Source organism: Acomys minous (genome assembly GCF_964271855.1).
Source record: "Acomys minous genome assembly, chromosome: 5".
NCBI classification, from domain to species: domain Eukaryota; kingdom Metazoa; phylum Chordata; class Mammalia; order Rodentia; family Muridae; genus Acomys; species Acomys minous.
In genome coordinates this window covers 84,922,844-84,946,124 of record NC_140494.1, presented here as the reverse complement: position 1 = coordinate 84,946,124, position 23,281 = coordinate 84,922,844, and the positions used below count along the sequence as shown (strand labels likewise).

The following is a 23,281-nucleotide window of genomic DNA, read 5'->3' as shown; positions in this document are numbered from 1 at the left end:
TTTCCTATAAAGACTTTTTAAAGCAACACTTATTACTGGTCAGAATAGCATGTATCTGATTGAAGTCTTATTAGGCAGCAATATAAGCTAATCAGGGTTTTTAAGATTGCGGCCGTCAGCACAGGATACCTAGTCACTTAGTGACTCCAGCAAGTAGCATTCTTCTTCGGCCCCACTTCTCTCGTTCTGTGGGTTTGCTTTTTATTATCAGCACCATGGAGTTTGTTTTTTAACTTGACTGATTGTGGCTGACATTGTGACATGTCAGCGAAGTACCTTTGGGGTGCTAGTGATGGAGGAAAGTCCTAAAATGATTTAGTCTGCAGTTCCAAAGTGGATTGCGAGGCAGCTAGCCTGGTTTACCTCCTGTCCTTCTCTCATCCCTGACACAAGAGAGTTACAAAGCTCTGCACTGCTAATGTCACCCGGGATTCCCAATAGTAAGGAAGTCTTCCAAATTCCTTGTTTTATTTATTTGTATGTGTCTGTATACACATGCACATATGTAGGCCAGAGTTGGTTCTCTTACACCATATCGATCCCAGGGATCAAACTCGGGCCATCAGGTTTGGCTTTGCAAGGACCTTTACCTACTGAACCATATAGCTAGCCTACTTTTTTGTATTTTTTTATGGGAAAATTGGTTTATGTAGAAATTTTTAGGTTCTGTGTCATTAAAAGCACCACTTTACCAAATGTTCAGACTGTATTTTGGGGCTGGAGAGATGGATCAGCAGCTAAGAGCACTGTCTGTTCTTCCAAAGGTGCTGAGTTCAATTCCTAGCACCCACATTGGGCTTACAACCATCTGCAATGTGATCTGATGCCCTCTTCTGGCCTGCAGGGGTACAAGCAGGCAGAGTACTGTATACATAATGAATAAATAAATAAAGTCGTAGAAAAAAGACTGATCTTGGTTAGTTAAAGATAATCTTCTAAATAGTTAGGAAAGCTTGGTCTTTGGTTCTCCTTCATATTTAAAGAGCTGGGACAGTAGTAATGGCTGAGCAGGTCGAGACTGAGTTTGATCCTGGGATCCCACCACATGGCAGACTAGAACTGACTCGCCACCTTGTCCTTTTGATCTTCATGCATGTAAACACAAACACACACACACACACACACACACACACACACACACACACACACACACACACACACACACACACACTAAACTGGAGGACACCTGAGCACAGAGCCTCATAATTGTGGTCTTGATACTTAAAAGGCTGAAAAAGGGATTCTGTGCTTTCCAGCAGTTCTGGGCCCTCTGGGGAGTTCCAGGCCTGCCCAGCTGAAGAGCTGAATCCCTGCCTCAGAAGACAAACAAAACAGAAAGAATGAAAACAAAACAAAACAAAAGACAGCAGGGCAGATTATCTGTGGAGGTTTGATTTCATTGTGTGGAGGGTGACAAGTCGTTGCATATCAGTGTCTTAGTCACTGCTCTGTTTCCAAAGCAACTCTTTTGTTGTGGTTTTAGTTTGTTTGTTGTTTTACCAAAGCAACTCTTAGAAAAGAAAGCATTTACTTGGGTCTTGCTTATAGTTTCAGAGGGTGAATCCATGACTGTCATGGCCAGACCAGACAGGCAATAGCTGAGAACTTTACGCTTTGATCCACAGGCAGCAGGCAGAAGGGGGGGTGGGGGAGAGATTGAGACTGGGCTTGGCCTGGGCTTTTGAAAGGGACACATCTCCAGCGAGGACTCCAGCAGGGCCACACCTCCTAATTCTTTATCTACTGGGACTAAACAGTCAAATGTATAAGCCTGTGGGGTCATTCCCATTCAAACTACCACACTTAGGAAAGCCAATTTGAGCTAAACTTTGCTTCCTGTTTCTCCAGTTATGGCCAGCCCAGGAGGTCTCAGTGCTGTGCGCACCAGCAACTTTACCCTTGTTGGATCTCACACACTGTCGTTATCTTCCGTTGGAGAAACTAAGTTTGCTTTGGACAAGGTAACTCAACTGTACTTATGACTGTATCATATTTAAAAACAGTAGCCTGTAGAAATTCCAGAGTACCTTGGCTGAGGGAGGCACTCTTCCCAGATAGGGACACACATGCGTGATGAATGTCGGGATACTGTGTTAGACCTTCAGGGTTACACTGGCTTCTGTGCCAGTCCTAACTGACATGTTATGTCTTGCGTTTAGATGTTGTTTATATTTCAAAACAATTCAATATACTGTGGATGTAAGCTTTTATATTTGATAAGACAGGGTCTTGTGTCACAAAGACTACTGAAACTTGCTACATAGGCCAGGTTAGCCTTGAACTGTTACCTCTCACTGCTGGACTATAGGCTGCCACCTTGTTTTTGTTTTTGTTTTTGAGACAAGGTTTCTCTATATAGTATTGGCTGTCCTAGACTTGCTTTGTAGACCAGGCTGGCCTCGAACTCACAGCAGTCCACCTGCCTCTGCCTCCTGAATGCTGGGATTAAAGGTGTGCGCCACCACGCCCAGCCTAGCCACATTTTTTCAACTCAAGAGATTTCTTTCTCATCCTTCTTCCCAAATTCAACACTGCAAACTTCAGGTCTGTATTTTATTGCTATTGAATGCTTTTCACCTTAGTATGAAATAAATAAGGTGAACTTCCTTAGGTTGAATTCTGATATATAATATAAAGGTTGTGATGTGTGTGTGTGTGTGTGTGTGTGTGTGTGTGTGTGTGTGTGTGTACGTACAGGTTTTTAAATCTTAATTTAAAATTTTGTATTGGCATGTAATAATTTGCATATTTATTTTAACACTTGTACATAGTGTATATAGATCCAGTAAGGATAATTAGACTTTATTTCTCTTTATTTCTGGTTGTTTAGAACCTTTGAGCTCCTGTGTTTTAGTTTTTCCTAAAACATATAATAGGTTACTATGAACCTATAATCTTCCCACTGTGATGGGGACACTAGAATTTACTCCTAACTAGTTGTGGATTGTTTTTCCCTTTTCCATTTGTTTGTTTTTGTTTTTGAGGTCCCATACAGCCCAGACTGCCCTCAATCTTGTTATGTGTAGCTGAGGCTGACCTAGAATTCGCAATCTTCCTCTCTACCTGTGAATTGCTGAGGCTGCCAGCGTGTGTCATCATGCCTAGCTTGACTTACTTTAGTACTTACTTGACCTTAGCCTCCCTCCTCCCCATCCTTTTCCTGTTTGCCTTCTCCATCCCTGGTAATGACCACTGACGTTCAGGTTCCTTGTAAAGCACCTTCCGTGTGTGGATGGGCATGTCGTCTGTGGATCTTATGTCCTCGTTAGAGAATTCCTACTCAGAGCGTGGAGGAAAAGGTGCATGAGACTGGCTGGTTTCTTCCTCCAGCCACACTGCAGGCTGAACGCACGCAGTGCGTGTGCAGCCAAACTAGTAATGTGCTTCCTAATTCTGAGCAAAGTCACTCCAGTTCTCAGGGACCCCCTTTTCCCCATAGGGAATATTAATATTAGATCAGTACAAGCCAGCCTAACTTTAAAAATATTTCTTTTGCTTACTGGACAGAATGCTGACTGTTTAAAATTTTTACACAAATTTAACACAAAAATGTACTTTAACATGCTAATATCTAAAAATGTATGTAACTTTATTTAGCAATTCAACCAGTCTTAATACATTGAGTGATTTTGGGTCTTTTTTTTTCTTTTCTTTTCTTTTTTTCTTTTTTGTTTATTTTTAGATAAATTTTGATGTAAGAGAGCAGGAGCTACTGGGCTATTTGTTCCAAGAAAAGGTTGCTTTATTTTCTTTACTTAAAATTAATGTGTTTAAAAAATCATTTCTTAATCATCATGTTATATTAAAGTTGTTGGTTAAGTATACGTTCTAATGAATAGATTGAATTTAATAATTTAAAAAAAACAATAACTAACCAATCCTTGATTTTTGGTCCATGTGTGTTTGTTTCACTAACAACTCTCATATAATTTTGGTTTTTTTTGAAAGTAACAATGTATATGTAAAGACAAAAAAAGTTATTCTTTGGGCCCTTGTATATGGACATTTTTTTCCTCTATTTTCATAATTCTTTGAATTTTTTTCAATTTCTTCATTTTTTTCATTGCTTTGGAATTTTCTCTATATGCTTTTTTCATGTGTGTGTGTGTGTGTGTGCGTGTGTGTGTGTGTGTGTGTGTGTGTGTGTGTGTGTGTGTGTGTGTGTTTTAAGACAGGCTTTTATGTCTCCTTGGCTGTCTTCAAACTTACTATAAAGCTAACGGGGCCTTTAACTTCTGATCCTCTTTAACTTTCAAGTGCTGGGATCACAGCTACTGGTTGTTGATTTTTAAAAGTAAAATCCCGATAAAGACTCAGGAGCCAGGTGCTGGGGGTGAAAACCTACTAGCTCAGAGACACAGAGAAAGCACCCAGCTGACCTCCTACTCAGCCTACATCCCAGAAGGAAAAAGCCAAAAGGCCACTTCTCCTTCTTCACACTGTCTAAATACCTTCAGCTCAGTGCTCCTCCTTTGTTTACTCCCTAGCAGCTGGGTTCTTTTTCCTTTCTTTCTTTCTTTTTTTAATTTTTTAATTTTTTTTGGTTTTTTGAGCCAAGGTTTCTCTGTGTAGCCTTGGCTGTCCTAGACTCACTCTGTAGACCAGGCTGGCCTCGAACTCACAGTGATCCGCCTGCCTCTGCCTCCTGAGTGCTGAAATTAAAGGTGTGCGCCACCATGCCCATGTCTGCTGGTTTCTTGTTCCACCTCTTGGCCTAGGGTTAACATCATTTAGTCCTGTGTTCAGAAAGCTCTTGGATTAAAGGTATGTGCTAGGGCTGAGCCACACCATAATGACCTGTTTACAATAAACAGAAAGTTCTTGGATTCAAGGTGTGTAGTAGGACTGAGCCACACCAAATAAACTGGTTTTTACAGTTCACAATCTGGGGTTCACAATGGGATCAAATATCCTGCAACAATTGGCTGGATATTGGATGCTGGGAATCAGACTCAGGGCTTCATGTATTCTACCAACTGAGCTATATTCCAAGCCCACATTAAAAACATTTTTTAAGGACTGGCAAGATAGCTCAGAGGTTAAGAGTTGACTGCTCTTCCAAAGGTCCTGAGTTCAATCCCCAGCAACCACATGGTGGCTCAGAACCATCTATAATGAATTCTGGTGCCCTCTTCTGGTCTGCAGGTGTACATGCAGGCAGAGCCCTGTATAAATAATAAATAAATCTTTTCTAAAAATTCTGTGAGCCGGGCATGGTGGTGCACGCCTTTAATTCCAGCACTCGGGAGGCAGAGGCAGGCAGATCTCTGTGAGTTCGAGGCCAACCTGGTCTACAAAGCGAGTCCAGGACAGCCAAGGCTACATAGAGTGTAAGCCATGGGGAGCAAGCCAGTAAGCAGCACTCCTCCACGGCCTCTGCTTCAGTTCCTGCCTCCAGGTTCCTGCCCTGACTTTCCTCAATGGTGGGCTGACTGAAGATGTCAGATGGCAGCACCTCCTGTCCTCTCCAACTTGCTTTTGGTCACGGTGTTTTAGCATAGCAGTGGGAACCCAACCAAGACAGCAGCCTTAGTCCTTTGCATGGGAACCTCCTCTTTTCTCCATACCATTTGTTCAACACCACTCATTTTTTGGACTAGTCTTGGCACGGTTTTCAAAAATTAATTAGCAAAAAAGCAGCAAATAGTTGGTATCAATATTTGGGCTTATTTCTGATCTCTGTCTGTCAGTCCCGCGGACTGAGGCAGGGCCTTGTGCACACTACCTAGGTCTCTGCCACGGCTTCTCCTGGCTCTCAGCTCTGCTCCGCTTGCTTGTGTCTGTCCCTCTGCTGTGGCCATGCTGTTTTGATTATTTGCGGTCCCTTGTAAGCCCATTTAGACTCTTGATTGGCGGTCCCTCTCTTGTTCAGTTTTCTCTACTGCTAAGTAACGCTGCATTATAGGAGTGTGGCCGCTGCTCTGTTCAGGCTGCGGCTGAGCTTCTCCTCCTCTATAAAGGAGTGAGCACAGCCATCTTATCCTCAGCTTTCCTTTCTTGAATTCATTCAGAACTTGGGACTTTTGTTTTTGTAAAATTCTACCTTGAATGAATTTATTCTTTAAAAGTATCTGTTGCTAAGGAACCAGTGGACCTTTTATACTTCAGCTTTAGAATGTGATATGTTTTCAGGGCATAGAAAGATTTTGAAATGCTTTTATGAATAATTCCCCCTTTTCCTCACAGGTACCTTTCTTATCTCCTTTGGAAGGTCACATCTGTTTAAAAATAAGCTGTCAAGTGAATTCAAGTGTTGAAGAGAAAGGTTTTCTAGTGAGTGCCATCTCCTGTTCTTTGTCACCTTTCGTCTGTGTTCCTAAAGCAGGGGGTTCTCAACCGGGGGTCTCATCACATTTGGGGGTTCCATGACGTTTTCATAAGGAGAGTGAGAAAGGAAAAGGCAGGAGAATGCTCAGATTGGCCCTGCCTTGCACAAGTTGTGTGGCTGATGCTGCTGAGAAAGGTCCCTGCTGGGACAGTAAGACTGCTTCTCTTTTTGACATTGAAATAGGAGTGGTGGGTTTCTTTCAACATTTTATTGTGAAAATAGCAGCCACCTAGAAATGTTGGCATCATTTTACAAAGACTGTACATGGGCCACCTTAATTTTGTCATTACTCTAGTAGTTTATTTGTTTTTAAGACAGTCTAGCTCTAGCTCTGGCTGCCCTTAAACTCACAGTGATCCCCCACCTGTCTTCCAATCAACGGCATGTGGCGCCGGGCCCAGTTTGATCTAGATACTCTTCATGTATTCTTGACAGGGACAATTGGATGGATATTCTTTACCGAAGTGAAGGACATGATAAAATGATGCAAATATATTTTTACATAAAGATATCACAGCATGTGAAAACTTTATCTAAAGTTTCTAATGTCATCCAGGTGGGGCATGCCTTAATCCCAGCACTTGGGAGGCAGAGGTAGGAGGATCTCTGTGAGTTAAAGGCCAGCCTGGTCTACAGAGGGAGTCCAGGACAGGCAGGACTCTTATACAGGGGAGACCCTGTCTCCAAAAAAAATTTTTTTTTTCTAATATCAGTGTTTCAATTAACTTGCAGACCATATTTGAAGATGTCAGTGGCTTTGGTGCCTGGCATCGAAGGTGGTGTGTTCTGTCTGGAAACTGTATCTCCTACTGGACTTACCCAGATGATGAGAGGCGAAAGGTAATTGACACAGCTTTAGTCAGTGGTGAAAGTCCTACTGCTTTTGTGCTGCTTCGTGACTGCGTGTCCCCTGTCCCCACTCCTAGATCCCCTTCTGTTCGTGTTCTGGCCGTGTACCGTTCTCCAGCTAAGAATACACGTGCGTCTCTGACCCATTTCCCTTGCCCTCCCAACTAGTGCTGGACACTGAGCCCACAGCCTGGCGTGTGGTACACTTGTGAGGCGAGGATGGTGCTGCTTGCCTAGATCCCTGGACTCTTTATGAATTTATTTGTCTTTTTCAAACAAAAACAAACACTTTATAATTAATTTTTATTTGATAAGATATTCTTTCTAAAGCAATAGACATACCTATAATGTTGGGGTTTTTTGTTTGTTTTTTGTTTTTCGAGACAGGGCTTCTTCTCCATGTAGCCTTGGCTGTCCTGGACTCACTTTGTAGACCAGGCTGGCCTCAAGCTCACAGAGATCCACTTGATTTATTTTTATTTTATGTGTTTGTCTTTCTGGATCTAGATCACTTCACTCAGTATATTTTCTTGTTTCATCTGTTTGTCTGAAAAGCTCGTTATTTCATTTTCTTTATAGCTAAATGTTATTTCACACAATGAATGGTCCATATTTCCGATAACCCGTTCAGCAGCTGAAAGACGTTTACATTGTCTCCATTTCCGCGCTGTTGTGAACTGAGCAGCAGTGAGCATGGCTGAGTCAGCCTCTGGGTAGGGTGTCCAGTGCTTTGCGCATATGCCAGGGAGTGCTGGAGCTGGGTCTTGAGCCTGATTTATTTCAGCTACCACAGTGTCTTCCAGCTTCATCCTTGTTCATCCTTCACAAACACAAAGTTTGCTGTTTTCTTTTAAGGCAGAACAACCCATTGTGTATGTATGTCACAGTTTTTAGTTAACTCATATTTTGATGGACCCTTGTGTTTTTTCTTATCACAACTATTGTGAATAAGCCTGCAATGAGATCTCTTTTACATAGTATTTTATTCCCACTAATTTCTGTAGTGGGACTATTGGATCATATGGTAATTGTATTTTTTGAAAAAAAAATTTGAGAAACCTTCTGTTGTCTAAAATGAATTTACATTGTTTTTTAATGATTTGCAATGTTTGTTTTTGGATATGCATATGATATGTGTGTGAGAGCATGTTCAAATGTGAATACATAGTCACATAACGTTTTCCTAAAAGTTTACATGGGAACATAGATTTGCATTATTGAGCATGCACCCAAGCCCAGGCATGCCAGGTCAGTCCATTGCCTGTACTTCCTAGATTGTTTTTCTTTGTGTTTGATTAGAAACTGGCTGTTGTTGAGAGGTTGATAAAGGGGAACTTATCCCCATTGTTTAACAGAGGTGTATGTGCTGCCTGGTGCAGGTGAGGGGTCCTAGGGCTCCAGTAGGTTGCTAAGTGCATTGCTCAGAGAGGGATGTGTGCAAGACCTAAGACAAGTGAAGTCCCAGGCTGCTAATCTATTTCCTGTACTTGCCTGCTTTGTGCTTATTTGTTTCCTGGTTGTTAAATATTACATTTCAAGCTACTGGCTTTTTAATTTTAATTTATAAACTTAAACTGCTTAATGCTTAATGACTTAAATAACCTTGCTTGTTTTCTACTAATACTTTTTACATTTTAATTTTAAAGAATCCCATAGGAAGGATAAATCTGGCCAATTGTATCAGTCATCAAATAGAGCCAGCCAACAGAGAATTTTGTGCAAGGCGCAACACTCTGGAATTAATTACTGTTCGACCACAAAGAGAAGACGACCGAGAGACTCTTGTCAGCCAGTGCAGGGACACACTCTGTGTCACCAAGTATGTATTGGTCCCATGCTTATTTCTGCCACCTGTGTAATTGCCAGCTTTGTTCCTAAGCATATAGAAAGTATCAGTGATGGTCCTTACTCAACTTTGAAAAGTGTGACGTCCTGGTAGGAAAACATACAACAGGAAGAAAGCAGCCTATTAAACCTGACCGAGTGTAGTCACAAAAAGTACGTATTGTTCAGGGTGAGTCTCAGCTCCCCGTGGCTGTTCTCCAGGGGTGAGCTGGCAGTCTTTGTGTTAAGCTCACAGAGTTCATGTGAAGTTGAGAACTCTCTCCATTAAGAAATACCCTCATTTGATTAGATTCCTTACAAAACCATTTGATTCTACTCTGTAGACGTCTGGTTGGAGGTTATCAAACTGAACTCTTGCACATCTTGAATACAAGATGCCCAAGCTTATCTCTAAGTATAAACACCGTGGCCAAAAGCAACTTGAGGAAAGTGTTTATTTGGCTTTCATTTCCAAGACAGTCCATCACTGAGGGAAGTCAGGGCAGGAACTCAAGGAGGGGTCTGGAGACAGGAACTGAAACAGTTCCTGGAGCCATAGAGGGACACTGCATACTGGCTTGCTCCTTATGGCTTGTGCAGCCTGCTTGCTTGCACTCAGGACCACCTGCCCATAATGGGCTAGGCCACCCACATCAGTCTTTAATTAAAAAAAAAAAAAGTGCCCCACAGGGTTACCCTGCAGGCCAGTCTTATGGAGACACTTTTTTCAATTGAAGTTCCCTTTTCCCAGATGACCTTAGCTTTTGTCAACACAGCAAAAATACTGCCCCACACAAATGCCCAAACAAAGCTTGAAGGGAGTCTTGAGTGAGCAGGTTCTGACTAGAGCGGAGACTGGAATGTGACACGGTGTTCCTTCATCAGGTTGTTTCCTGATACAGATATGGAGATGGGTAGAAGTCCTCCAATGAGACCTGAGATTCCTTCTCAGAAAACAAAAGGAAACACTGAAAAATTAGTGTGGGTTACAGTTAGTTAAACACACCAAGAGTGACAGAACTCTTGTGCAGAGAGGCACTCTGTGTGGCCCTTGGGTGGCGCCCATTAGAAGGAAGGCAGCAAGTCTCAGTTTGTCAGGGCTTTACGCTGTCCTAGCAGAGGTGTCCATGTGGGCATGGAGTGGGGAGGGAGCTGACCTCTGTTTGCCCTTACAGGAACTGGCTCTCTGCAGACACTAAAGAGGAACGGGATCTCTGGATGCAGAAACTCAACCAGGTTATTGTTGATATTCGCCTCTGGCAGCCCGATGCTTGCTACAAGCCTGTTGGAAAGCCTTAAGCTGAGGCAGCTTCCGTACCCTGGAGAGGTTTGGCAAGTGTGCCAAAAAATGTCTTAAGAAGACATGGTTAAAAGCACCAGGTTTGCTAGTTGTACTTTATGCTTTAAATATAAAAGGGTTTGTGCAAATATTCACTACATATTATGCAGTATTTATATTTTCTCTGTGTAAAACGTCACCCAGTTTCTCTTGCATTCCTAAGTGTTTGTTAAACACTTACGATAGTCATCGTAATGGATTTTGCTAAATCTAAAGTTAAGGGTCCTTTTCTAGAAACCTAATTAGCCAGTTATTCGTGGCAAAATATATATAAATATTGTAATCAAGTTCTGAGTTGTCTTTTACTGTGGGTTTTGAGGTAGTAAGGGCTCCTGTGGGTCTCAAACAGAAACGTCTAGTTTGAGCTCTCCGGCTTCAGTGGCTTTTTAAAAAAGTTGTGATGTGGCTTGTTGCTAGAGTACTGAACTCAACCTCAAAGAGTTTTCAGGAATATATTTAGTGATGGAGATGAGAAAAAACAAGAGCTTGCTAGTTTAATACAAACTTGGGGCTGCTTTCTGAAGAGACATGGATGTAGTGACACTATGTGACATTTGGGGCTCAATATTTTACATAGAAGCATTAAGAATCACATGGCCTGCATTCACTCCGTGTCTATGTATGCAGTGTGGTGCACATTTTCACAGTATTTGGGCTTTATTGAATAGTTATTTTTCCATATAGCTTGGAGATTCCTCATATTAACACATTCTTTGTTTCTCTTATAACAAGAACAAATGTAACTTGAAGAACATTTACATAAAAGGATCTAATGTTTTACCAAGCTGCTGTTTCTGTACTTTGCTTGCCAAAGTTCTTGTCTGTTTTTTATATGCCTGTCCATCTATGACAGTTTCTAGATACCTGAAAAATAGTAAGCCGTGTATTACTTTTAAAAGCCCAGTACCTTCTTGCAATTTAGAAATATTGAGATGCATGGCTTTAATTTTTAAACACAGTTTAAATTTCTTCTCTGTTAATTATTGATGTTTTCATTTATAAACACTAAATTCTATCACCATTATATTTCTTACTCATTTAAATGTGGTTTTTCTTATGTATATTATAAAAATATTTTATGGCCTCCTACATAAATAAATAATTACAAATCATCAAAAGAATCAGTTTTTGGTTTTTTGTTTTGTTTGTTTTTCGAGACAAGGTCTCTCTGTGTTAGCCTTGGCTGTCCTGGAGTAGCTTTGTAGACCAGGCCAGGCTGACCTTTAACTCATAGCAGTCTGCCTGCCTCTGCCTCCCAAGTGCTAGGATTAAAGGCGTGCACCATGGCCGGCTAAGAATCAGTTATTTAAGAGGAACTGTGTGTGATGTAATTGCTGTGTTTGCCTTAGCTGTGCGTGAGGCATTGTGCTGACAGGACTCCATCCATATATTATATCTGGCCTAGTCTTTGTCTTACTGACTGTTCTTGGGGTTGTCGTTGAATGGACAGGCATGCGAAAACCACTTCTCTGCTTCAGCAGAATGTGGTGATGGGGTGTGCATTTGAAGAGATCGATTACACCTACGTGCTTAGCGGAGACTAGAACAGGCAAGCAGGGTGGGACTGGTGTGATGATTCTTTAAACCAACTGACAGACGCGCACTTATGTTCAAATAGTCATTGCTGTGGTGGTACAAAGAAGTTAAACAAAATGTCTTCTCTTTTTCTCAAACATACTTTTTTCACTTCCTAGTTACATATATTGTGTGCATATCCCTTACAAATATGTATAGTCTTTTGTATGTAAGTGTTCTATGCATACTATTTGTTATAATATATGTAAAAAACCAAAAGTCACCTCATTTTGTATGTGTGTGTATGTGTGTGTGTAATTTTATATATAAAATTAAACTTTAGAACAAGTCTAAAGTATATATTGGCTACTTTTAATGGTTAATGAAACAATCTAGAATCACCTAAGTAGGGAGGGATTGTCTGATTAGGTTGGCCTGTGGACATTCCTGTGGGGGACATCATTCGTTTGTTCGTTTGTTTGTTCGTTCATTCATGTGTATGCGTGTGTGTATGCGCTTATGAAGAAGGCCATGTATGAAAATATAATGAAACCCATTATTATGTATAATGTGTTAACATGCTAATAGTATATTTTAAACTCCTTTCTTACAAATATCTGTAGATAAAAGTAAACAGAAAAAGTGAATATTCCTGATGCGATAATAAAAGAATTAATGTTCAAAATATAAAAGACTGAGCATTTATCATGTATTGGGGTTATCTTTGATGTTGCATTTACTATTATTATTTCATATATATAATTAAGTGAACATTAGCATTAAATTAACATTTCTGAAACAACATTGCAAGTGACAGACAATGTAAGCCTTGTGTTCTGTTCCAGAATCTGTTTCTCACTGTTATACTGTGATAGTTCTCAAATTAGTTAGTAAAACAAAGTTACAAAGATCCAACAAATGTAAAAGTAATAAATTAACAGAAAAAGACAAGTGTGAAATGGCTACTAGTTAGTTATAAACGCGTACACTAGCGGTGAGGATAGAGATTAATACAGCTTTCTTGAGAAGAGCTGCTCGATGTAACTGGGTGTGACAACTTTGAAAGGGAAAGTGGTGAAATATCCTGGGAATCCATAAGGATAAAAATACACAATAATCCTCAAAACATTAATAAGAAATTGGGGCATACTTTTTCTATAAAATACTACATAGTGTTAAAAAGGCTGAATTATGCCAGGCGGTGGTGGCGCACGCCTTTAATCCCAGCACTCGGGAGGCAGAGGCAGGCGGATTGCTGTGAGTTCCAGGCCAGCCTGGTATACAAAGTGAGTCCAGAACAGCCAGGGCTACACAGAGAAACCTTGTCTCAAAAACCAAAAAAATAAGCCAAAAAACAAAACAAAACAAAAAGACTGAATTAGGTCCTCATACATACTGATCTGGAAAAACTTTCACGACATCTGGAAAAAAATTGGGATGTGGTGTCAACATGAAAGTGCAGCATATAGGTGCATTGTCAGTTGATGAAGATATGAAAGGCTGCCTCAGTCTTCACATGGGGGTGGGGGATGGGCAGACTTGCTCTGACATCAGGCTGTACTTCTGGGCTATTTTATATGGTTATAGTGAATGTCTTCATTTTATTGAATATTTGCATTGGATATTGTGTACGTGGACTTGGGCAAAACTTTAAAAATTAAAGTCAGAGGCTGGAGAGATGGCTCAGGGGCTAAGAGCACTGTCTGCTCCAGAGGTCCTGAGTTCAATTCCAAGCAACCACATGGTGGCTCATAACTATGTATAGTGAGATCTGGTGCCCTCTTCTGGTGTGCAAGCATATATCCAGGCAGAGCATTGTATATATAATAAATAAATAAATCTTAAAAAAGAAATTAAAGTCAGAATGAAAAATTGAATGAAGCCAAGCTTAATGGTGCACGACTTTAATCCCTCCCCGAAGGTAGAGGCAGGCAGATCTCTGTGAGTTTGAGGCTAGCCTGGTCTACAAAGTGAGTCCTGGACAGCCAGGGCTCTCTGTGTAAGAGAGGAAACCCTGTCTCCAAAAACCAAAAATTAAAAAATTAAAATTAAAAATTAAAAAAAAAGAAAAAGAAGAAAAATTTGAATGGGGCTGTGAGGAGAGGTGCCAACTAAAGTTCAGTGGACAAATGCTGAAGGAAGGATATTTTTTAGAATCAGAAATGCCTGGTACAGGGCTGACCAAGAGCCAAAAGTAAAGGAAAATACTGCTGAAGGGTGAGTATAGGATGAAGGGTAAAGAACACTATCACTTCAGAGATAAGTTGATAAATGTATATGTAAAAAATAAAATGTGAGCCGGGCATGGTGGCGCACGCCTTTAATCCCAGCACTCAGGAGGCAGAGGCAGGCGGATCTCTGTGAGTTCGAGGCCAGCCTGGTCTACAAAGTGAGTTAGGACAGCCAAAGCTACACAGAGAAACCCTGTCTTGAAACCCCCCCAAAAAAAATGTTTAAGAAAGATATAAGTTGAGTCCAGAACTCAGTAGCCACCCTTTATTGAGAATGGATACCCAAACTTAAGAGCTGTGAGAACCAGGCAGGTGTGGAATGCTCTGTAGGCTCTATTTTTTGGGGCCCTTGAAATGGTGGCAACCACCTTGAGGCAAGGGAAATTGCAGTGTGGGAAAACTACACAATTGTTTCAAAATACAAAGTCAGGCACGACCAACCTTAGCTGTTAAGGAGACTGCAGAGGCCTCTAGGCCAGAGATCTCTACCCCTTAAAGAACTGACTGTCTCAAGAGACTCTAAACCTGAAAGGCATTCCTCCCCGCTTTTCTATTTGATGTATGACTCTGTCTTTCTTTTTTCTTTGTTTTTCGAGACAGGGTTTCTCTGTGTAGCCTTGGCTGTCCTCGACTCACTTTGTGGTCCAGGCTGGCCTCAAACTCACAGAGAAATGCCTGCTTCTACTTGCTGAGTGCTAGGATTACAGGCTTGGCCCATTACTTCTTTTTTGTTTGTTGTTTTGTTTTGTTGTTTTGTATTTCTGATCAACCCGAATGTGGTGGTGCTGAGACAGGCAGGGCAGCCTGGGCTACAGACCAAGCCTTTTTCAAAAAATTAGTAAGGATTTTTAACATTTCAGCGTAACAAGTTACATAGGCTGTAATTCCATCATTTTCGGAAGACTAACGCTTCATACTTTAAATGATCCAATTTCTGACCAAATTAAAAGAACCTAAGTGCAATTGCAATTTGATTGCCTCGTCAGGAGTGGATGTAGAGAGGGGGCTGAGTGGTTAAGAGCACATCCTGCTCTTTCAGAGGACCTGCTCAGGCCCTGGCGCCTGTGGGGAGTGCAGAGATCAGCCTCTCAGAGGCCCACGGAGGAGGACGAGTGAGCATCAATGGCTCCTAAGACTCCTCGAAAGATCCTGATCCACTGCACACAGGGTTGAGCTACTAGGGACTCCTAGGGCACTAGTGAAGTCTCAAAATGGATCCGAGGCAAGGGAGGTGACCCCGCCCCATTCCTTATTGCTATGCCAGCCTGCCTGATTGCTATTGGTGCTTGAGGCCAGCATGGGATTGGCCTATGTATAAAAGCTTATACACTGCACAGTAAAGTTAAACCTGCACCTTGAATCTGGTCTCTGCAGTCTAATTCCCGGGCTTCTGTGTGGGCTCTGTCGCTCCCTTTCCCCCGGTTCCTGATTCCCCACAGGTGGTCCACGAACTGTAGGACCACAGGGACCTCTACTCGTTGCAGGTAAGTAGACCTCAGGATGGGTAACTCAGATTCTCAATGCAAAGAGAATCAGTTAAGCAGAGCGTGGTGGCACACCTTTAATCCCAGCGCTCCGGAGGCAGAGGTAGGAGGAGTATCTGTGAGTTCGAGGCCAGCCTGGTCCACAAAGAGAGTCTAGGACAGAGTCTGTGACACAGAGAAACCCAATCTCAAAAAAACAAGGGGGAGAGAGAGAGAGAGAGAGAGAGAGAGAGAGAGAGAGAGAGAGAGAGAGAGAGAGAGAGAGAATATATCGGTTAAATATCCTGAAAGATATTCTAGAGAGTAGGCAGCTTTCTTTCTCAGATAAAAGGTTCTTAAGCCGCATCCTTGGATGCTGGTGGGAGAGATCTAGGATGAAGACTTAGGAGCACGTTGCAATCCTTGCACAGAAGAGATAGAAGACAAACTGCCATCATCTTTCCCCCTAAAGTTAGGGCTACCCCTAGTTGCCTTCGGGAATCTACTATCACTTTACCGTTTTTGACCTTGGTGGCAGAGCCTGGAGAAACAAAAAGCTGAGGACTCGGCCGTGACCAGGGCACACTTTGACCACTGCTGGCCCCATAGATAAGGACCCAGCCAAACCAAAATTAATTTCCCTATATCCAGAGTTGGCTCATTTCGGTGAAACAGACCAAAGGAGAATCCTGCCCCTATACCCCAAGGTTCAGCCCCAGGGAAATGGCAGCAGCTTCCTGTTCCTCTGTAGCCCAGTGTGGTCTGGAGGGAACAGCACCCCCCTACCCCCCACCCCCAGCTAAATCCTTGGGTGGGCCCCTCTAGTTCTGCAACACCTATGTTGCCTGTCTATGAGAGTACCTACAATAAACCCTAAAAAGGTCTTCTGCCACCCAAGCTTTTCCTGTAATCCTCCAGCCTCGGGGTAGCGGCAACCTTCAAAGAGTCTGGGAACCTCATTCACTGGAAACACTGCAAAAATTTAGAAAAGCAGACCGGGTTAGATTCACCAATTGTTAGTCAAATGGCCACCACTTTAAATATGCCCCAAGACTGGAAAAATACTGTGTGAGTAGCCTTACCTGGAGGGCAGTTCCTTCCCTGGAAGTCTGCATTCCATGATGGGGGTTGGGGGTGGGGGTAACTGCTTCTGCTGCTCAAATGTTAGGCCCTCCTAACTATCCCGGACCACCTGTAAAGGCTTAGTGGCCACGCAGGTGGATCCCGTGGTGTGACAGTGATGGTGCTCAAGGGGCTCTTGTGCTGGACAACCTTCCCAGTAACCTCTGGGGAAGAGATGTCTTGGAAGATATGGATGTAGTCATTACCACAGACAGTAAAGCCTTTTATGACATTGCACTGTACAAGATAAATTGCATTTGAGGCATTCCCCCAATTCTCAGGGCCACTGCTCCAATAGGATTCCAGTTCCTCCTAAAACTGATGAGGATTTCTGATAAACCCGTGCAAGTGGATCAATGGCCAATAGGTGGAAGAGAAGCACCAGGAATTGCTCAGACTGGTCTAGAAAAAGCTTGATAGTGATCAGACAGAGCTTTCTACTGGTCCTTGGAATTCTCCTGGCTCATTTGTTATCTGGGAGGCTAACAGCCTCCTTCTGCTAACGTAGGTAGGCCTAGTCCTGGAATCTTCCAGCCCAGGCCTAGAATGTTTCAGCCTCAGAGATTTACTGCTTAATGAGCTCACCCTCTCTCGTTCTTTCTGAGCTCTGGGCTGGCTGGTTCAGCTCAGCTGTTCTGGCTCAAACTCCCCTCCCAGCTGACTTATTTAATCTGCCTTCTCTCTCAGCCTGCAATTACTCTGCTTGGCCTCAAACTCAGCAATCTGCTCTAATCTTCTGGCTTCTTCTCATTTTCTGGCTAATTCCATCTTCACCTGAGTTCTCTCTCTCTCTCTCTCTCTCTCTCTCTCTCTCTCTCTCTCTCTCTCTCTCTCTCTCTCTCTCTCTCTCTCTCTCTCTCTCTCTCTCTGCAGCCCATCTCTCTATTACTGTCCTGGTAACATCTCCCTTCTCTCCCTGAAAAACTGTCTCTTAAGTAGCTTCCATTTCCTCTCTCTTTCTGTGAGAGTTAGGTATATATCCTGTTCTGTCAAATCTCTGATTCCTCACCTTTTCTGCCATTCAATTAGACATCAGTTCCAAACATGGGTGCTTCCTTCTACAAACGAACTTTACCTTCGTTTGGGATTAAAGGCATGTACCACCAGGCCTGCACCTAAGCTTTTCTTTAACTTATATTTATTGTATACCAGGCTGGCCTTGAACTCAGATCTGTTTGCCTCTGTCTCCTGGATTAAAGGCATGTTTGTATTCCAGCCCCATCACAAAGACCTAGAAGATCTTTGGATGTGATCTCTTGCCAGAACAGCCATGTTCTGAATTAACGATCTTCTACACCTTGTCTTTGTTATTAAAGTGGAGTGAGGCAAATTTAGATTCTTGCATGACCTCAGATCTATCAGTGCTACTCTGCAGGCCATGGGAGCTACCAAGCCCAGCCTTCCTGCATTAGCTGCAGCCCCTCAAGAATACTATTATGTCACCATAGACAGTAAAGACTGTTTTTCTCTATTCCTCTACATCCAAAGGACAAAGATTTGCCTTGTCCGTGCCCATAATTAATAAAACACCTATGAGCATATATCAATGGAAGGTATTGCCACAGGGGATGAAAAATCGTCCCACTATTTGTCAGATGTATGTGTGGGAAGCTATTTTTTTAAAAGGTGGCCAGTGGCTGTTATGGGATCCGTTACATGGGTGATATTTTGATGGGTCACCCTGAACAACACCCCTTACAGCTCAAGCTCCGTGATATCTCCTGCTGTGAGGGCAGCTGGTCTTCACATTGCAGCTGAAAAGGTACAAACTCAAGAACCGTACTTGGTTTGGAGGCACACAGTTACCTCCAATACTATTAGACCGCAAAGGTCACAGCTCTCCTTTCCCGTGCCCTGCACGTTGGCTTCTGTGCAGACCTTTCAGGGAACTTGGCATGGATTAGCCTTTGTCTTCCTGTTACCACAGGACGGCTCGGCCCCTCTTTCTCCTGCTTCAGGGTGCCAAATGGCCAAAAGAGACTTTTATCCATTACAGAGGAAGCAAAAACGGGCTTTACAGGATGCTAATGCAGGCCTTGATTGAGCCCTTCTACACCGAATTGATCCTGCTAGTGAGGTTTGGGGCTTTGTGATGCCCACACAGTGATTTCCTACTAGGGCGCTCTTCCAACCACCCAAAAAAATATGCTGCGTTCATTTGGTTTATTCTTCTGTTCCTGATGTTACTCCTTTTATAGAGGCTATTTTCATTCTTGCACTAAAGGTGTTTAAAACATCCCTTTTGGTGGGATGTTGGGTAAATAACCAGATACAGGGGGCTGGAGAGTTGGCTCCGTGGTTAAGAGCACTAACTGTTCTTCCAGAGGTCCTGAGTTCAATTCCCAGCAACTGCATGGTGGCTCACAACCATCTATAATGGGATCTGATGCCCTCCCTCTTCTGGTGTTCACGAAGATAGACCACTCATGTACATAAAACAAATAAGTAAATCTTTAAAAAAAAACAACAACAACAAAAACAGATATAGGGCTGGAAAGATGGCTTAGCAGTTAAGAACACTGACTGTTCTTCCAGAGGACCCAGGTTCAAATCCCAGAACCCACAGGCCATCTCACACCTGTCTGTAGCTCCATGATCTGATACCCTCAAACAGACACACATGCAGACAAAACACAATGCACATAAAAAATTTTTTTTTTTAATTTTTTAAAGAAAGAAAACCTGGTACAATTATTCTTCCAGTTTCCCAGAACTTACTTGCCTGGACGTTCTCATCCCACTGTATTTCTCAGCCCATTTTGTTAAATTTCCAGGGCAAAATAGATAACCATTTCCCTAAAAATAAAACCCCAACTATGCTTCCTTTAACACTTGTGACTCATAGGCCATACTTATTAGAAAAAACCCATTCCTGGTGCTGCTTCAGGCTTTACAGATTCCTCAATGACATGTTTTGTCTATGTTATTCACTTTAATTTTTTTTGGGGGGGGGGTTTGGTTTTTTTGAAAGAAGGTTTCTCTGTGTAGCCTTGGCTGTCCTGGCCTCACACTGTAGACCAGGCTGGCCTCGAATTTACAGCAATCCGCCTGCCTCTGCCTCCCAAATGCTGGGATTAAAGGCATGTGCCACCACACCCAGCACTTTTTAAAAATTGTTTGTTTTTGTTTTTTGGATTTTTTGAGACAGGGTCTCTCTGTGTAGCCTTGGCTGTCCTGGACTCACTTTGTAGACCAGGCTGGCCTCAGAACTCACAGTGATCCTCCTGCCTCTGCCTCCCAAGTGCTGGGATTAAAGGCGTGCACCACCACGACCGGCTTAAAATTGTATTTTAAGATTTTATTTATTTATTTTATGTATTAGAGTGTTCTATCTGCATGTACACCTGCACGCCAGAAGAGGGCATTAGATCACATTATCGATGGTTGTGAGCCGCCATGTGGTTGCTGGGAATTGAACTCAGGACCTCTGGAAGAACAGACAGTGCTCTTAACTGTGCTCTTAACTGCTGAGCCATCTCTGCAGCCCCCATGTTATGCACTCTCGTCATTCCCACACACCTCATGTGTTTCCTAGTTGTTCTGAGGGCTCTGTGCACTTAGAATTGTTGGCCATCTTAGCCCTTTTAAGGGATTGGCAAGACACCATTAACATATTCAGTAACAGTCAATATGTTAATGTTATTAAGATTATACCTTTAGCTGTCGTTAGACCTGCTCTGGGGCCTCTGTATTGGGCCATGATTCAACTTCAAACAATTACTAAAAAAAAGGTTCCTTTCCTTATCAGCGCTGCTCTCCTTTGGGGCTCCCTGGGGCCATTCAGAGGGAAACAGGGAGCTTGGCCATCTAGTGAGATGGCCTTCCTGCCATCCTCGTTAGACAAGCCCCATTGCTGCATTCTCGGTTTCACAATTCGGCTCTCTCACTCCACACGCTTCTCCCACAATTGTCCATGAATTCCTGTAAGCATTCCACACAGGCCTTTAGGTCCCCTACAGCCAGCTGGAGCCAATCCTAGAGGTCACAACAGCTTGTGGCAAATGGACGTGACCCGTGTTCCAGAGTTTTGGTCATCTTAAAATATGTACACGTCATTATTGACACCTTCTCCTCATTTCTCTTTGCCATAGCCCATCCTATAGAGAGTGCCAAGGTGGTTGTTGCTACTGTTAAAACTGCCGTGTTGGCTATGGACTTGCCATATGTTAAATTTGTTTTTACAGCCTTTTGCTCTGAATGGAATATATATATATGCATGGTGGAAAGAGCCCATGCCTCTCAAAAACCAAAAAAGGGAGAAATCAGGGATACGACCACAGGATAAATTAACTGAGAAGCTTTTTACCATTACTTTTTAAATTTTTAACAAGAACAGTCTGTCCTCCTCCTATAAACATTGGGGTGCAATGCTTCCCAGGGTTACCCCTTTATCATTAGTTTACTAGCAGGATCCTATGGACCATGTGAGGGCTGGGACTCAAACCCAGATCCTTTGCAAGAGCAGCAGGTGCTCTTAACTGCTGGTCCATCTCTCCAGCCCCATTGTAGGCCATTTTTATACTCCAGTTTATACTTGGGCCAGGTTCAAAATGCAGAAAAATATGTGTTTTGTTTTTCAAAGTCAGGGTCCAGCCTTTGTTGAAGATATGTGGCTACTCATCTACAAGACAAAAAGAAGATGCATCAGGCATCTCGCATAGCACTGTGCCTCCTCCCCAGAGAGTCCTCTGGCAAGTCCCATGTCGTTCATCCCCTCTCAAGTGACTACAAGGACAGGAGAAGCCTCTTGGATTGGTTGAATTCGCCAACCTGAGCCTGATTCCCTGTGCCCTGTCCTCCCTCCTGAGTGAAGCCCGTCAGGGTGGTCACATCACCTAGCTCTGATTCCAAACCTTCATGAATTCTTCCTGCATCTGCCTGAGAATCAGCAGTGGGGCGCACACTGCTCAACTTGGAGTTGCTCAGCAAGAACCGAGGCCCCAAAGTTAATGGGAATTGGGGTAGCACACGCGACCAGTTCCCGAGCTCCCTTACTCAGTGAGGACTAAATGTTCTGACTGGTGAACGTCAGAACCTGTACGTTTCCTTGACTGATGGCTTTAACTTTTTTTTCCCCATAGAAAGGGTATTTTTGCCCCTTATCAGATAGGACATTAATTTCCTTTCTGTAAGAATATGGAACGAACTGGGTGGTGGCGGCACATGCCTTTAATTTCGGCACTTGGGAGGCAGAGGCAGGTAGATGGAGGCCATCCTGGTCTTCACAACCAAGGCTACACAGAGAAACCCTGTCTACAAACAAACAAACAACCCCCCCCAAAAAAAAAACAACAAAAAGACCATAATTTCCTTTTTCTGATATCAGAAATACACTGATGTCAGTCATATGACAATGGGGATACTCAGAAAATATTATACAAGCATAGCTACCTCTTTTAATAAAATATAAAAGAACAGCATGTGACTTAGGTTGGCACAGATGTAGCAGGAGTGAGAAGGACGAGATTCAATGGACTTGAAATAGAGCAGAAGCAGGTGGATCGCTGTGAGTTCGAGGCCAGCCTGGACTACAAAGCAAGTTCAGGACAGCCAAGGCTACACAGAGAAACCCTGTCTCGAAAAACCAAAAAAGAAAAAAGAAAAAAAAAAGAAAAAAAAAAGAAATAGCATGGTAAGTAACTAGACAAGAACAAGGAATTTCATGGTCTCAACCGGAAGGGAGTGCATGCCTTATTACAACAGTGAAGGAGATTGAATTGTCATGGGGAGTTCCAACGATGTCCCATACCTCTCATATGGATTTCCCATCAGTGCCTAGGTCCTTGGTTTTACAAGGTGCTGAAGGGCGGGAGCACGTGAGAGAAATGGCCAGGGACAGAGAAGGGTGCTCACATGCATTGGAAGCCACATAGATGCTGAGAAGAAGGAGATACCCACCTTGTCCTCATGTGAGATTTAGGTTTTTATTGATCTGTTGTAATTTGAGACTGGATTGTTTTTAAATGTCCTGTTAGCGTTTAATGCAGATTCAGTGGTTAGGAACACGAGTTCCGGGCTCTAGGATGCTTTGTGCACCGCATCTCTGTGGGTTGTGTGGCTTTGCTCCTTACAGCACCTCAGTTCCCCGCAGTAGAAAACGACACTGTAAAGCTGAAACAAATTCAAGACATATCCCTTTGTTTGCCTATACTGCTTCAAGACAAAACCCGTTCTCACTGGGCGCATAATTTCTGTTAATGTCATTAAATAACGCAAAAAAGTGCCTCAAGGTGCTGGATAGATGGCTCAGTGGTTAAGAGAACTTACTGCTGCTCTGCCAGAGGTCCAGAGTTCAATTCCCAGCAACCACATGGTGGGTCACAACCATTTATAATGTGATCTGATGCCCTCTTCTGGCATGCAGGTGTACATGCAGGCAGAGCACAGCATATATAATAAATAAATAAATAAATAAATAAATAAATAAATAAGAATTTTCAAGTCTGATGATTTGTGTCCCCTTAGGAAAGGGGATCCGTAGTTGGCCACCAAAATACTTCAAAATCCCAGGCCTCCCGAGGAAAAACGGACTTGACTTTCTCTGCTATGCGCTTGCGCTTTTCTCTTTGTGTGCCTCTATGAACCAGGCTGGTCTCGAATTCACAGACAG

The 23,281-nt window shown here is 42.8% G+C and overlaps 1 protein-coding gene across 4 annotated transcripts in view; it reads left to right on the top strand.

Moving 5' to 3' along the window:
- ANLN (anillin, actin binding protein) overlaps nt 1-12,547 on the top strand; it is a 49,720-nt gene extending 37,173 nt beyond the window's left edge. For 2 of the 4 annotated variants that reach the window (XM_084782917.1, XM_084782916.1), the window contains exons 20-25: nt 1,849-1,961; nt 3,683-3,736; nt 6,187-6,273; nt 7,061-7,168; nt 8,824-8,996; nt 10,177-12,547. In XM_084782917.1, coding sequence (XP_084639043.1) covers nt 1,849-1,961; nt 3,683-3,736; nt 6,187-6,273; nt 7,061-7,168; nt 8,824-8,996; nt 10,177-10,300 — 659 coding nt within the window. In that variant the 3' untranslated portion in view covers nt 10,301-12,547. The remainder of the gene's footprint in view (nt 1-1,848; nt 1,962-3,682; nt 3,737-6,186; nt 6,274-7,060; nt 7,169-8,823; nt 8,997-10,176) is intronic. The other 2 variants (XM_084782919.1, XM_084782918.1) reach the window with 1 other exon arrangement.
- Nucleotides 12,548-23,281: the final 10,734 nt, after the last annotated feature.